The following is a 14,238-nucleotide window of genomic DNA, read 5'->3' as shown; positions in this document are numbered from 1 at the left end:
GATCAATACCATGACACACTAAATGACATTTTAACTCATTTGGAGTAATTCGGTTTGAGTAACAACATCTTAAGCAAGGACATACAATTCTATTAGGATTTTCAGTATTCTCAATTGCAAATCTAACAAATAATTTCACTCCTTCATACTCCTTCCTCAATCAATTAGCACTCATCCATTTTTGATCCATTTTCTATTAACAAAAAAAATATAATGTAAGCATACATCCTTAAGCTTGGAGTTAAGCTCACCAAGCAGAGCAAATGAATTATTATGATCGGAACCCTAACTCATAATGTAAGCTAAATGAGTCGGAAACCCCAATTCAATACAAGCTAAATGAGTAAAATCACTTTCACTCACTTATAAGGAAAATATTTCTAACTCAATACAAGCTAGATATAATGTAATTAAAATGGCAAATAACTATAAGAAAAATCACTTTCAATTTGGTGTTGAATGCATGAATGATGATTTTGAGGTTAAACGAGTGAAGGATTTTCAAAATCGGTGTTGAATGATTTTCGTGTTGAATGAGTGAATGATTTTTTATGTTGAATGAGTGAATGATTTTAAGATTGAATGATTTTGAGAGCAAATGAGTGTTGGGATTGCTGATGAATGTGTGAGAATGCGAGAACATTTTAATTTTTTAGAATTTGATAGTATCTTAAATAGCACATAATTACGATGTCTCTATCAATGATACCTAATCAACAGCGCAACCTAAAGACAACACAGTGGAATAACTACCTATTCAAATATGAAGGTAAGTGTTCCACAGTGCAATCTTAAGGAAACACTTTGGAAGATATAATAATTTTTTTACTAATTCATTTTTTAATGAAATTCAAATTAGTAATTATGTTATGACATTCGATTAATGTCAATTAATTAAATATATAGAACAATTAAATAACATTCAAACAATTAATCGATTAAGCACTGTGTTAAGCGATTAAGTACAGATGAAATAGTTTTGATCATATCGACAACGATTCTTATCGTATACGTTGTTGTATAGCTAAAAGAGAATGAATGAGAGATAACTATTTAACAACGCTTTTTTATTCATGTGTTGTTGAATTCAACGAAAGCAACAACGCTTTTTCATAATGTGTTGTTGAATTCAACTTAATCAACAGCGCATTGTTAAAAAAGCATTGTTGTATGGGTATAACAACAGCACAATCATACAAAAGCACTGTCGAAGACCATTATTTCTAATTCTAAAAAGTTACGCACACAACAGAAAATATCCTGATGCATACAGAAACAGAATATAACAACAAAATGAATGCATACAGAAACACCAAATGACAATTATATGAACACAACTGAATTTCAACTAAATTTATATATTGAACATTAATTACACTTTTACATAAACATATATTACATAGATCAAATCATATACATTACATTGAACATTAATTGAATTCTCTAAGCTACAATCAATGCAAAACTAAACTAAGTATAAACTTTGACCATTGTTATGTAATCTGGTTGACTTGGTCATCTGTATATGATTTGTCAACAAACTTGATTTCATTAATTGGCCACTGCTGAATGATCTCCTTCATGAATTTCAGCATGTAATAGCCGCAATCTACCTCGTTTTTTTACAGACGGTCTACAATTAAAATGAAGTAAGCATATAAGCATAACATTAGTTAGTCATTACACATATAATTGTTTGAGATGATTTGTGCCGATACATGTATACGAGTCCACTAGATTTTTTTGGGATTTGGTAACTTGTTTCTACCACGATTATTCAATTAGTAAACTTTCACCACACTAAACAATAGAAAATGTACTTAATTAATAAACAACTAGGAAAGTGAAAGTGTAACTAAAAGTTTAAATGAGTAGTCCACTTACTTAGAAAACATCTCTTTCATAGCGGGGTAGTTGTTCATATCACCACGTCCCAATGAGTCAAAGTAGTATATTTCTTCAATGACCCGATTGATGGCAACCAAAACCCAATGTTGCCTGACAAAACATGTGTACATGATTAGGAAAAGTTAAGCACAACAAACATACTAAAGAAAGAAATATAAAATACAATTACAAAATGATCACCCAGTATTAAAGGGGCAAGAAATAAATCTGCATATTCTTTATGATGGATGAGATTATCTATAATTTGTTCTGTTTTTTTTTTCAATCTCATTTTTTTCGTGCGATGTCAATGAAGTAAGGTGTGGGGATATGAATATCACCTTTTTCTTATTTACCTTAATAAAATTTTCATACAAGTACCTAATATATATAACACAAATGTTAGTTAATTATAACACACCGCCATGCAAAAGTGAGAAGTTAAGAAAACATAATTTACCTCATATATATACAAACATCACTTGCACCTATACAATCACGTTTATATACATCCCAGACTTTACTCATGCCAATGTATTTATCAACATTATCCCCGTAGACTTCCTTGGGAATTGATATAATTATCATATCATCTCCCATCTTCTGTACATGCTCCATCAATTGAGTACAATAGTTGGTAGTCTTCTTGGAACTCACATCCCCAGTAGATGGCTTTGAGATTACATCCCTAGAAGATGGCTTAGACTTTTGGGTGCTACTGGGGGTGGAATGTACATTTTCCTGAAATATTCAATTAAAACATATCAATTATAGATCAATATATATAATATGAGTAAGCATAAGGTGAAAAATCATACCTTAAGAGAATATATATAATATGAGTGAGCATAAGACGAAAAATCATAGCTTAGGAGGAATTACTTGAACAAGGTCTACTGGCCAAGCCACAAAAGTGCCTATAGCCCCTCTAACTGTGAAGATATCCTCATCGAGAGGAATTGGCAGCAATGCATTATCATCGATTGCAATGTCAATCGAGACCTTCACATGATGGCGTGGGATACGTGCATTATGCAGCATAGCATCGACCAATTTGTGCACTTTCCCAACACCCACTACTCGACTAGTTGGGGTATCCAGGAAAAATTTGCAAGAATTGATTCCTTGTACGTAAGTTAAAACATATAATTAGTTAACGACTAAATTAAAATAAGTTAACTAATCGGAATGGGAATGTTGTAAGGTTCAGGTGTAGTGCAACTCTTATTGACGGTTGAAGGAACAGTGGCAACATTACTAGCTAGTCGTTGCCACTCAGCTTCCTTCGCCTTCATTGATTGCTCAAATTCATTGAACCGTTGTATGAGGCCATATAGTTGATTTTGAACCTGGCTCATTTGGGCTTTGGTTGCACGCTTTGAACCCCAAATCCTGCACCTCGGATACGGCCAGGGTAGATAGGCAGTCCTAGTGCCTTGTCAAGTATTATGCGACAATCCGGGTTTGCCTCCTTTTCTTTTAGGAAAACCTGACAAATCAAGAAAAAACATAATGTTAATTAATCACATTTTGATAAATAAAGTATAGAAATTAAGTATAATTAAAAAATATAAGTACTTACAACATGTCTTGCCGCTTCTAGAACTTTCTCATTGTCAATGAAACCATCCTTGTTCTTACGAGCACTCACCCATAGAACATCGAGTTCTACTCCATGTGGAGTCATAGGTGTATCGCTTTTGTTCTCCAACTAACAAAACATAACCAATCATAATGTAATTAGATATATATGCATACAAAACATAACCAATAATGTACAAATTAACAACACTTACAATTCTTTCCTCGATTCCTCTATACTCCGCTCGAGAAGCTCGGTATGAATATAAAGGCTTGGATGCCCTCTTGCGGTTTTCATTACTTAATTTCTGAAACAATAAACAACATTAATTGCAACAATCATATACAAAAGCATATATACAAAAGTCAATACAAAGAATATGATTTTACCAAGAAAGACTCGTCTTGTGTGCGTAGGGTGACAAAAGTCTTCCAATCCTCTTCATCAACGATATTTGCATACTTAGTTGGAGGTTTTAGGTTGACATTGTCATCAACATCTTTGAGTAATTTTCCGGCATCAGCTCGGAATTGTCGGAGAGTCTTGCCAGTCGATTTAAAGATATAATCCTTATGCTCCTCACCAACATCAAAAGTTTCTTGAAATAAAAACACATATATTATATATTGCATGCATATACGTACATTGCATGAAAACGTAACACATATACGTACATTGCATAAAAGCACAAAAACTGAAAAAACAAACCTACTGTTATTTCATTCCAAATATGCTCTCCTTCACGATATTCTCTACATCACTTCATTTCTTGAATGTTAGCTTCATATTCTGCCTGACAACACCACCAATGTAGCTTACCAATGCGTTGCCACCCTTTGAGTTTAATGATTGGCCTTTAGAGTTCCATTGAACTTCTATCTTCACATCATTTCTTCTTGAATGAATGACATTCTGCATGCAAGTCATTCCACGTGGAGGTCGTTTTTTGATAAACGATTTGCTGGTCTTATAGAGTCGGTGTAGCTTCGTCACCACTGTGAGAACCATGATCACCACTTTTGGAAGCCATTGATGAAGGTTTTTCAGTTTATGAGAGTATGAGGGTTTGCTGAGAGTGTGAGGATTTCTTTTCGAATAAGTTTGAGAGTGTAGAGGAAACAATTCATGTTTTAGATATTTAAATTGTAGTAACCATTTAACAGCGCATATTAATGATAGCGTTGTTGTATTGACCTCTTCAACAACGCATATTAATGGTAGCGTTGTTGTATTGACATCTTCAACCGTGCATATTAACGATTGTGCTGTTGTTGTGTATCAAACTGTACCCTACTCATTTTATGAACACGACCTCTTCCGCAGCGCATATTTAACGTAGCGATCTTGTATCAACATCTTCAACAGCGCATATTAAGGATTGCGTTGTTGTTGCGTATCGAGTTGTTTACTACTTATTTTCATTAACACATCAACAGCGCTACCGAGATGTAGCACTGTTGATTAGAATCTAATTGACAGCGCTATCCGAATGATGTATTTTTTAATAGAATCTAATTGACAGCGCAGTTGTAATTATGCGTTGTTAAACTGAACTCATTTTCCAAATTAACAGCGTATTCGTAGTTATGCGCTGTTAAATTAATATTTTACATAACTAGAAAATATTTATACAACATGAAATTACTTAAATTAACATGAAGTTGACATGAATTAGATTATTACTATATAATTGTGTTTATTAATACGAAACTGGATAAAATATTAAACATTACATTTTGTTAATTTATTTTTGTATTTATTAAGTATTGATAATTTTTTTATTGTGTTTATTAATAAGGAACAATGCAAAAGTATTAAAGAGAATAACCGTTCAAATAATTAACAAAAAACAGAAATTAAAATCCAAAATAATTGTTTTATTATTCATTGAGAGAGGCAAAATACATTATAATGAACTAAATGATTTAGTACATGCGAATATAATAAACTAAATAATTTGGTAGAAGAGGAAATAATTTTGTCCACAATTTTTTCTTCTACTCCTTACACAAATCTTATACAACAGTTCATTGATTTACTTTTAGAATTTGGGTCATTTTCCCATGAAAATCAAATGAAGGAAATCAATCAACTTAAGGAATTGTTGTAGATGATGAAGAAAAATAATTGAAAGAGATCAATAAAAATTGAAAGAGCTCAATGAACTAAATAATTCATTCCCCTTTTCCTTTTATTTACTTTCAATTGCAAATATTCATCTCACGTAAATCTTGTATGACAGTCACCTTCCTTATGAAATTTGGGTTCTTTTACAAAATCAAAACTTGTTAAAGACCTCCTTGACATGATTCTGAAACATCAACACAATGTTTTCTCGACTCCTCTATACAAATGTGGGTGCTTTTTTCTCTTTTTCACTCTTTGAAGTATTGCTCTTTTTTTTACAACTTTGTGTTTTCTTCCTCCTATCTTCATGAACATACTCTTATAGAAACACATATTCTTAGGCTCTTAGCTTACTGATGAATAAGAACATTGAGTGAACCACAATATTTATAGATGAACAACCATTAATATTTCAACAAACGAAGATACGTATAACCACTCAACTATTAATATTTCAACAACCAAGAAACGCATAATCACTCAACCATTAATATTTCAACACCAAGACATGCATAACCACTCAACCATTACTATTTTAACAAAAAAAGATACGCATTACTACTCCACCATTAATTTCTCGGACGCTTAAAAAGTCGTAAAACATCAACAGCGCATAATTAAGCAAGCGCAGTTATTATGTTATCTTCAACAGCGCAGTTGATGTTCTTCCGCCTCATTTTCAATAGCGTCATTCAAAATTGCGCTAATGAATGGCCAATGTTTATTACGATATCTGACCTAATAAAATATTAACTATGAAACTATTATAGGGTGGAAAATAAATTTGAGGTTTTGCATAACACGCCTCACATATGAATGCCTTTGTCCATGTTAATTGGGGTCTTCTAAATTTGGAATGTGCATCTAATCATATTAATCATTTCTCAACATAAGTTATACATCAAATTTCTATATAATTAATAATTATGTATATTATATTGAAATAATATTTCTCTATCTTTCTAGACCAAAGTAAAATAAAATATTAGAATAGTTTTCCGTTTTTTTATTTTAAGTGAAGTGTTTGGTTCACTTTGCTGGTTATTCCAATTTATTAGTTTTAATATAGTCGGACCAAAATTCCAACCGTTCAAAACAGTTTATCTCTCATTTAGTTAAGACTGCAAAACAATGTTATCTTAATACTAGGTTAGCGATCGAACCGGTAGGACAGCTCAATGAACACTCCATCCATTGCATTGAACTCAAGATTAAAACTATGGTAAATACAAGTGATGAGACTTGATGACTAAATTGGTCATAAAAACTAAAACATGACAAACATGGATATTATTGAAAAAAAGGGATAATTGTGTGCTGCCTCCATCACCGCCACCATGATGGTTTCCATCAAAATCTAAAGATGTAAGAAGATGAAATGCAATGAACAAAATGTCAGAGATATGAGGAAGAGGCAAAGCATTCATTACTTTTTAGTTTCATGGTACAATTTCAAAACTGGCCGGTATTCCTCAAAATTTGTGAAACGACCGAGTTGGTACTGAACCGACCGGTTGTTGCATTTAAAAAAACAAGCCAATTTGGACACTGAACTTGATGTCTTCCATGTTTCGAGCCACATCTGCTCCAACATGGTAAGATTTTGATGGGATTTTAGATTTGAAGAATTTGGAGAGAGAGGTGGAAGAAAAAAGTGAGAGAGAAGGGAAAGAGATTGTTGGTGAAAATTAAAAGAACAAAGTGAGAAAGAGAAAGGACTAAGGAGAGACACAATTGGGAACAAAAGAACAAAGTGAAAGAGAAGGATAGTGTGTTTGACACCTGAGAGATTGTGATTTGAGGAAGTAGATTTTTTTGTTATCTTCTTGATTTCATTTTGCTAGAGATTAGATTATAGGTTGAATTTGGTTTGGTTGTAATGGAATTAGTGAAAAAACAATATTATCATATTACAATATTACTTTTTTTTACCCAAGTTATCCACACATTTTAAGAAATCAATAAATGATATAAAATAAAAATGTGTATATACTATTATATTAATAGTTAAAATATTTTTAAATATGAAAAAATGTATGTAGTCATAATGCAAAAGTTTTATATAATGTTTGTATACTATCCACTATATTATAGGTTTATAATTTATATATATATATATATATAAGCAGATAAGTCCGGTTTAACTAGCATACAGTTTAATTATTGAACTCTCAGTTAAACCATTGTATCACTATACTAGTACCCTAACCAATTTGATAACAACTACTATTTTATTAATAACAATTGATTGAGCACTAGGATAGAAATTTAAAAGTACTTTCGAAGAAAGAAACTTTACATCAGTGGTACATATTACATTGCATCCATAACTGAAACAAAGCTTTCTAGAAAGATTTGCCTGAGCCTAAGAGACAAACCAAATGCGTATATCAATACAAATACAGGAGGGCATCTTCTATTCCAAAATAATGTATCACTCTGTATGTTACTGTTTATGATTGGTCGGAAAAATATTCAATTATTAAATTTATAACTTAAATATATATTTTCAACCGATCACAAAAAATGGTATATAGAGTAAGACACTATATGGGACAGCAACTATGCTCCCGAGATAATAAGAAACCAATTCTCCAAAACCAATTCTCCAAATGATTGTCTAACAAATTGGAAGAGGAGCACCATTCCACTCCTTCAGGCATTCCAAAATAGGATCAATAATTTTGCCTTGGCACATTGCTGTGAACACTTTGTCACACTCTTCACCTGGTGACACTAACTTTTCCCCAGTCAGCAACTTAGTCCCTAGCTCTTCTCTCACAAACTTGTACAGTGGATAAGACCTGCATTCCTTAATCTTGTTTGAGATTGCATATTGACCACTTTCATATGCAGCCCTTGTACTTTCAACCTCTTTTGGCAATAGAGCCTTCAACTCATCCTCAAAAGTTGCAATCTTTTGAAAGATTGATGTGTTAAAATTCTTCTCAGTTTCAGCATTTGCTAATGCATGATCCACAAGCACTTGTCTTAGCTTTTGCATCAATGGGTATGTACCACTGCAAGGGTCATCAATGTAGGCAAATAGGTACTCCCTATCAACAACTTTCAACAAATCTTTCTCACAAAATCTTGAAGGGTGGAGTTCTCCATTGACACCTGTGGTGAGAGTCCTCTTAGCAACTTGACTCACAGTGTTCTTGACAGTGTTCTTCAAATTCTCCTCCAAATGCCGTAAATCAATTGCTTGGCAAAGCGCGACCAAGAAAGTCGAAGACATGAGCTTTAGGATCTCGATAGATTCATTAGTCTTTCTAGATGAAATCAAACCAAGAGAGTTCACATCTTGGTTATGCTGCTCAGCACTTTGGACATGGGTTGTGACTGGGTTCGCAAGATATTGTAGCTCAGAGCAATAAGATGCCATGGCAATTTCAGCTCCCTTGAAACCGTAATCCAAGCTGGGGTTCCTACTAGCAGAGAGATTTGAAGGCAAACCATTGTTGTAAAAATCATTGACAAGCTCGGAGAATTGAGCAAACAAGAGTTTCCCAATTGACGCGATAGCCAAACGCGTGTTATCCATAGATACTCCAATTGGTGTACCTTGAAAATTACCACCATGCAAGGCCTTGTTCCTTGAAACATCAATCAAAGGGTTGTCATTGACCGAGTTTATCTCCCTCTCTATCGACTTGGTTGAAAACCTGATCACTTCAATTAGAGGACCTAACCATTGAGGTGAAGTCCTCAGCGCGTAACGATCTTGTTTCGGCTTTTGAAGAGGATCCGTGTCATGCAACGTCTTAGCTTCTTTCACATAAGAACTTCCATCCAAAATATGTTCCATAATAGCAGCAGCTTCAATTTGACCAGGGTGATGCTTCAACTTATGAGTCAAATGGTCAGTGAATTCCGGCTTCCCTTGCATCACTTCAGCAAAGATTGCTGAAATAATTTCAGCCAAAACAGCTAATACATTTGCCTCAAACAAAACAATAGAAGCTAAGCCAGAACCAACAGCAGTACCATTCACAAGTGCAAGTCCTTCTTTTGGTTGCAACTCAAAGAACTCATGACCAATATTTGCCAACTCAAAAGCTTCCTTGGCATTAAGGATCTTTCCTGTGGGCCCTACAGCCTTAGAGTTATGTCTTCCAGTTAGCAACCCAGCAATGTAGGACAGAGGTACAAGGTCACCTGAAGCTGTAATTGTACCCCTAAGTGGCAAACATGGGGTAATGTTGTTGTTAAGTAGCTTTGTTATTGCTTCTAAGATTTCAAATCTAATGCCTGAATAACCTTGTAGGAGAGTGTTGATTCTCACTAGCATTGCTGCTCTTGTTGCTGTGTGTGGTAGGGTGCAATTGAACTCTGTGCCATTGCCAAATATTCCAGCATTCAAAAACCTGAAACAATATTATTAAGAACAAAAAATAAGAATTAGCATGTTTTGCTTGAATTAATAACTAATATTCCAATTAAGAGATAACATATAGTTAGGTGATGAATTATATATATAAAAACCATCAAGTTTTAAACGAAGGGAAATGAAATTAAAAATGAACCATGTGGTCAAGGATGGTGAGCTATGACTAGGAAAGTTAGAGTGCAAGAACATCACATAGTCAAGGATTAGAACATAGATCTGTTGGTACATATAATGTCTTATACACTATCTCACGCTAATGAAAACAAATTAGGTTAATTAAAAATAAAATTTTCATTTTGATTGTTATTTAGGCTTTTTATCATTAGTGCGAGAAAATATATGAAATATGATCTAAGATATCAGATCAAATGTATATTTTATTACTCAAGAGGTTACCAACCAGATATGATATGTTGTCAATATTATTCTACCAACCATACCTAATCTGTTCCTTCTAAATTTAGGATAATTTATTGTATTTTAAAATGCCCACAAATATTAACTATATTTTTTCAGTTGTATGTTTAAATATTTTTTATACCATAACCTTTATCAATTGTAACATTCATGATATTACAGTTTCTTTTAATTTTAACTAATAATATACTCTCATCCTATAAATAATTAATTAATTTTTTATTACCCTAACTAGAAGATGTAGATTTAGTGATCCAATATTAACTTTTGCTTTGTACAATATCTCAGAACCAAGATATCCTTACACCAACCACATCATGAAATAATAGAGACTATTTGATTAAGTGCTCTTTTATTATTAATTAACAAATTTATAAAGAATGATTGGAAAATGAGAAAAAAAAATTATCCAGATAGATGTATATGGAGATAATAATTTTCAGACAAAGATGTCATTATTCAACTGACTCAGCACTGGGCCACTTCAACCCTACGAGTCCAGATGCATGTGGCATGACTGACATAGGAAGTGGACATGTTTTGCCCACAACCTTTGTTTGGTAGGATGACCAAATTTCTACACGTTTAAATTTAAGAGGAAAAAAATGTATGGACCAAAAAAATAAAAGTTTATATATTTGTCAATGCATTATTCATTATTTATACTTAATTATTATTGTCACTTTAAAATAAATGATAGATAATATATTGATTATTTATAAATTTTTATACGCACAATACACATATATTACATTCTAAATTTAAATTAAATATAGACTTATTAGTATGGTGAGTCCGCTCATGATATTCATTTATATAAATAAGTGTATACTATCAAAATGGATATTAAAAAAGAGGGGATACACATTTTAATCATTTATGTTTTTTGGTTTTACTAGTTTGGTTACTCAAAAATTAAAAGACTCAAAAATGGTCTTCAAAAATTTCAAATGTATGTCAAATTAGTCTTTGTTAGCATTTTCTATAACATCTGATATGACTAATTTATTCATAAAATGACTAATTTAATACACATTTAAAAAATTTAGTAACTATTTTGTGTTTTTCACTTTTTGAGGAACCAAACCGGTAATGACACATAAAAGACTAAAATGTATATCTATTCTTAAAAAATGATCTTAAATGAGTAAATTACTATTACTTGTCTTACACCACCAACTCCGTTTTTTTTATATATTTCTTGAGAAACTTATGCTTTGAAGGTTAGCTCCTTTAGATATTACATTATGATATTATTTCAAGATTTACACTTATTTATTTTAGTACATATGAGTTACCCTAGTTTATCAAAAAAATACATAATGTATATAACACTTATTTAAGTAGGAAGTCCATATAATTCTAGTATTACTTTTCCAAATTTGTTAATACAATGACAACATAAAATTTTAAAAAGTTTGATATAGTTTTCGACTAGAAAAGTTTCAATTATAAACAAAAATAGCCAAACACTCTTAGGTTAGGGACCACTATAATTTTATGTTGTTATGTACACTATAAAAAATGTATACATAGACAATATATGAATTATATATTGATATATTGTTACTGTATCATTTATCATTTAAGTTTATTATCATTGACTTTTCAAAAAACAATATAAATAAATAATTAATGATATACTAATTATATATAAATCTTTGTATGGCATATATGCAGTTAGTTATTTTTGCAGTTTTATACTAATATAAAATTCATTAAATTTATTATTAAATAATCCTCTAAATTTTTCTCCTCCAACTAGAGCGTCACTTATAGTTTATTAATATAATAAAAATTCTGCAAAAATCTCAGTAGGTAAGCAGCTTCAGCTTGTCTACATCATTTCTCAATTAGGATGATCTATGAAAAATTAAATTTTCTAAAACTTTAATGGGTGGGTTATGTGTTTAGTTAGATAACTAACGGCCGACATTTATTTGGACTTCTTTAATCTTAATGTTAAGATTTTGCCCTCTAGACAAGATGAATAAAAAGAATTTATTAAGAAAACCCAAAATATTATTATTTCTTAATTCATTAAGTATACCCCTCCCTATATAAATTCATTGTTAATGATTTAGCAAAATTGAATATATTAACCAATATTTTACTTTTCTAACCAAGTTATTTGTAAAGAACCAACAATCAAAGCTCGCACTCATACTTATGCAGTACATGTTCTAAAAGAGTGTCTTCCCTAAGCTCAAAAGTGTCACTATACGTTATCTATAATTATAATTGTCTATTTCAGCTATTTGAAAAAAACTTTTTCCCTACTTCTTATGTAGTATTTTGTATGCTTATTATCAACAAGCATAAAAAATTGAAAAAGGCATGTGCGTTCTAATGTTATTGTGAATTAAATTGCATCTTGCCATTACAATTGTAGCCTCCATCTCCTAGAGAGACAATATATTGTTACTATTTTTTGGGTCGAATGATAAAGATATAATATTATGAGAAAAAAATATATAAAATGAAAATGTATGAGTTTTATGTACTAATTGTATATTAATTATCATTCATATTTAATCATTATTAACTTTTCAAAAAATTAATTCAAATAAACAATGTATAAATCTTTACAATAAGAGCATAAATACGGATAGATACTACACTTTTACATTATTATAGTTAAAGAATAATAAATTCATATCATTCTATTTTTATGGGAATAAAGTATCTCCTTATGTTATAATATAATTTATTTTATTCAAAACTAATTTTTTTTAGAACTTTTTTTTTGTAGATAGGGATAAATAGAAGATATGTTTTAGCTAAAAAAGTTAGGTTGGATACTAGAGAAAATTCTCATTATGAATTTGAGAATTTCCATAAAAACATGTCATCCATAATTCTAACACCATCCATCACATTTTAAAAGTTAGTAATTTACCTAATGAGCTCCTTTTGCAAGGCACCGCCCTGCTTGGTTCTCCGGTGGGAGGTAGCACCGAACCCGGTGGTCACACCATAGCTATCGGTGCCAATATTCATGCTTTCCATGACCCAGTCACTGCTAGCCTTAACCCCAGCTCTGGCTGACTCCGACAGCTCCACCTTCACCCCTTGGTCATGGGCAGCGATGGCAGCCACCTGAGATATAGTAAGCGTCTCGCCGCCTAGCCGGACCACCGGCTTCCGGTACTCTTCCACCATACGCTTCACCTCATCCAAATGGCTCCCCTTCAATGACTCAGCAGCCACACCCCAGTTGAGTGGGTCACCAACGTTAACAACCCCATTGGTAGCATTAGATAAGCAAAAGGTGGTAGTAGTAGTAGTATCATCTTTGTGCCCATTGGTGTTGTAGATTGCCTCCATGTTATGATAGTGATGATGATGTTGTTCCAAAGTACACAATTTTGAACAAGTTATACTTATTCCTCTAGAGAAGAGAATGTGGTAGAGAATTGAAGTTAGGAAATATTTTTAGAGAGAGTTATGGATTTCCTAAGGAGTACAGGGAGAGGAGAGTTACTTATATAATAGAAAATGTTGGCTCTTCATTATAACACATTGTATAATCATTAATCTTTATAAAAATATATTATATCAATTTAAAAATAAAAAATTTATTATTATATTTTTGTGTTTCAGTAAGAAAACAAATCAATCTTTAAAATCTCTTTGCTTTGTTTGGTAGGTGAACATAAGGAGATGGATGCACGATGAGAAGGGGGGTCGGTGGAAACAAAGTAATGGGCGTTCGATTATGGTGCCGTATCGTGCGGCTAATAGTATGCCACGTGGGGGTTGATGAGAATATGGAAGCTCCTTGGTAGCTGGGTGCGATGACACCTTGTGGACTAGAAATGAAGTAGTTGGT

At 32.1% G+C, this 14,238-nt stretch overlaps 1 protein-coding gene across 2 annotated transcripts; it reads right to left on the bottom strand.

Annotated features, from left to right (window-relative positions):
* On the bottom strand, positions 7,845-13,881 carry LOC109331561 (phenylalanine ammonia-lyase class 2). Of its 2 annotated transcripts, XM_019566140.1 has the most exons (3): positions 13,306-13,881; positions 8,169-9,966; positions 7,845-8,000 (listed from the first exon to the last, which is right to left on the bottom strand). In XM_019566140.1, exons 1-2 carry the CDS (start codon positions 13,731-13,733, stop codon positions 8,217-8,219), a joined length of 2,178 nt encoding a protein of 725 aa, XP_019421685.1. In that variant the 5' UTR covers positions 13,734-13,881; the 3' UTR covers positions 7,845-8,000; positions 8,169-8,216. The 2 variants fall into 2 exon arrangements, with proteins under 2 accessions (XP_019421685.1, XP_019421684.1); XM_019566139.1 differs by having other exon boundaries at positions 7,845-9,966.

The sequence above is a fragment of the Lupinus angustifolius genome, chromosome LG17 (genome assembly GCF_001865875.1).
Source record: "Lupinus angustifolius cultivar Tanjil chromosome LG17, LupAngTanjil_v1.0, whole genome shotgun sequence".
In the NCBI taxonomy this organism is placed as follows: domain Eukaryota; kingdom Viridiplantae; phylum Streptophyta; class Magnoliopsida; order Fabales; family Fabaceae; genus Lupinus; species Lupinus angustifolius.
The sequence above is the reverse complement of the archived record's forward strand: the minus strand, read 5'-3'. Positions and strand labels throughout refer to the sequence as shown.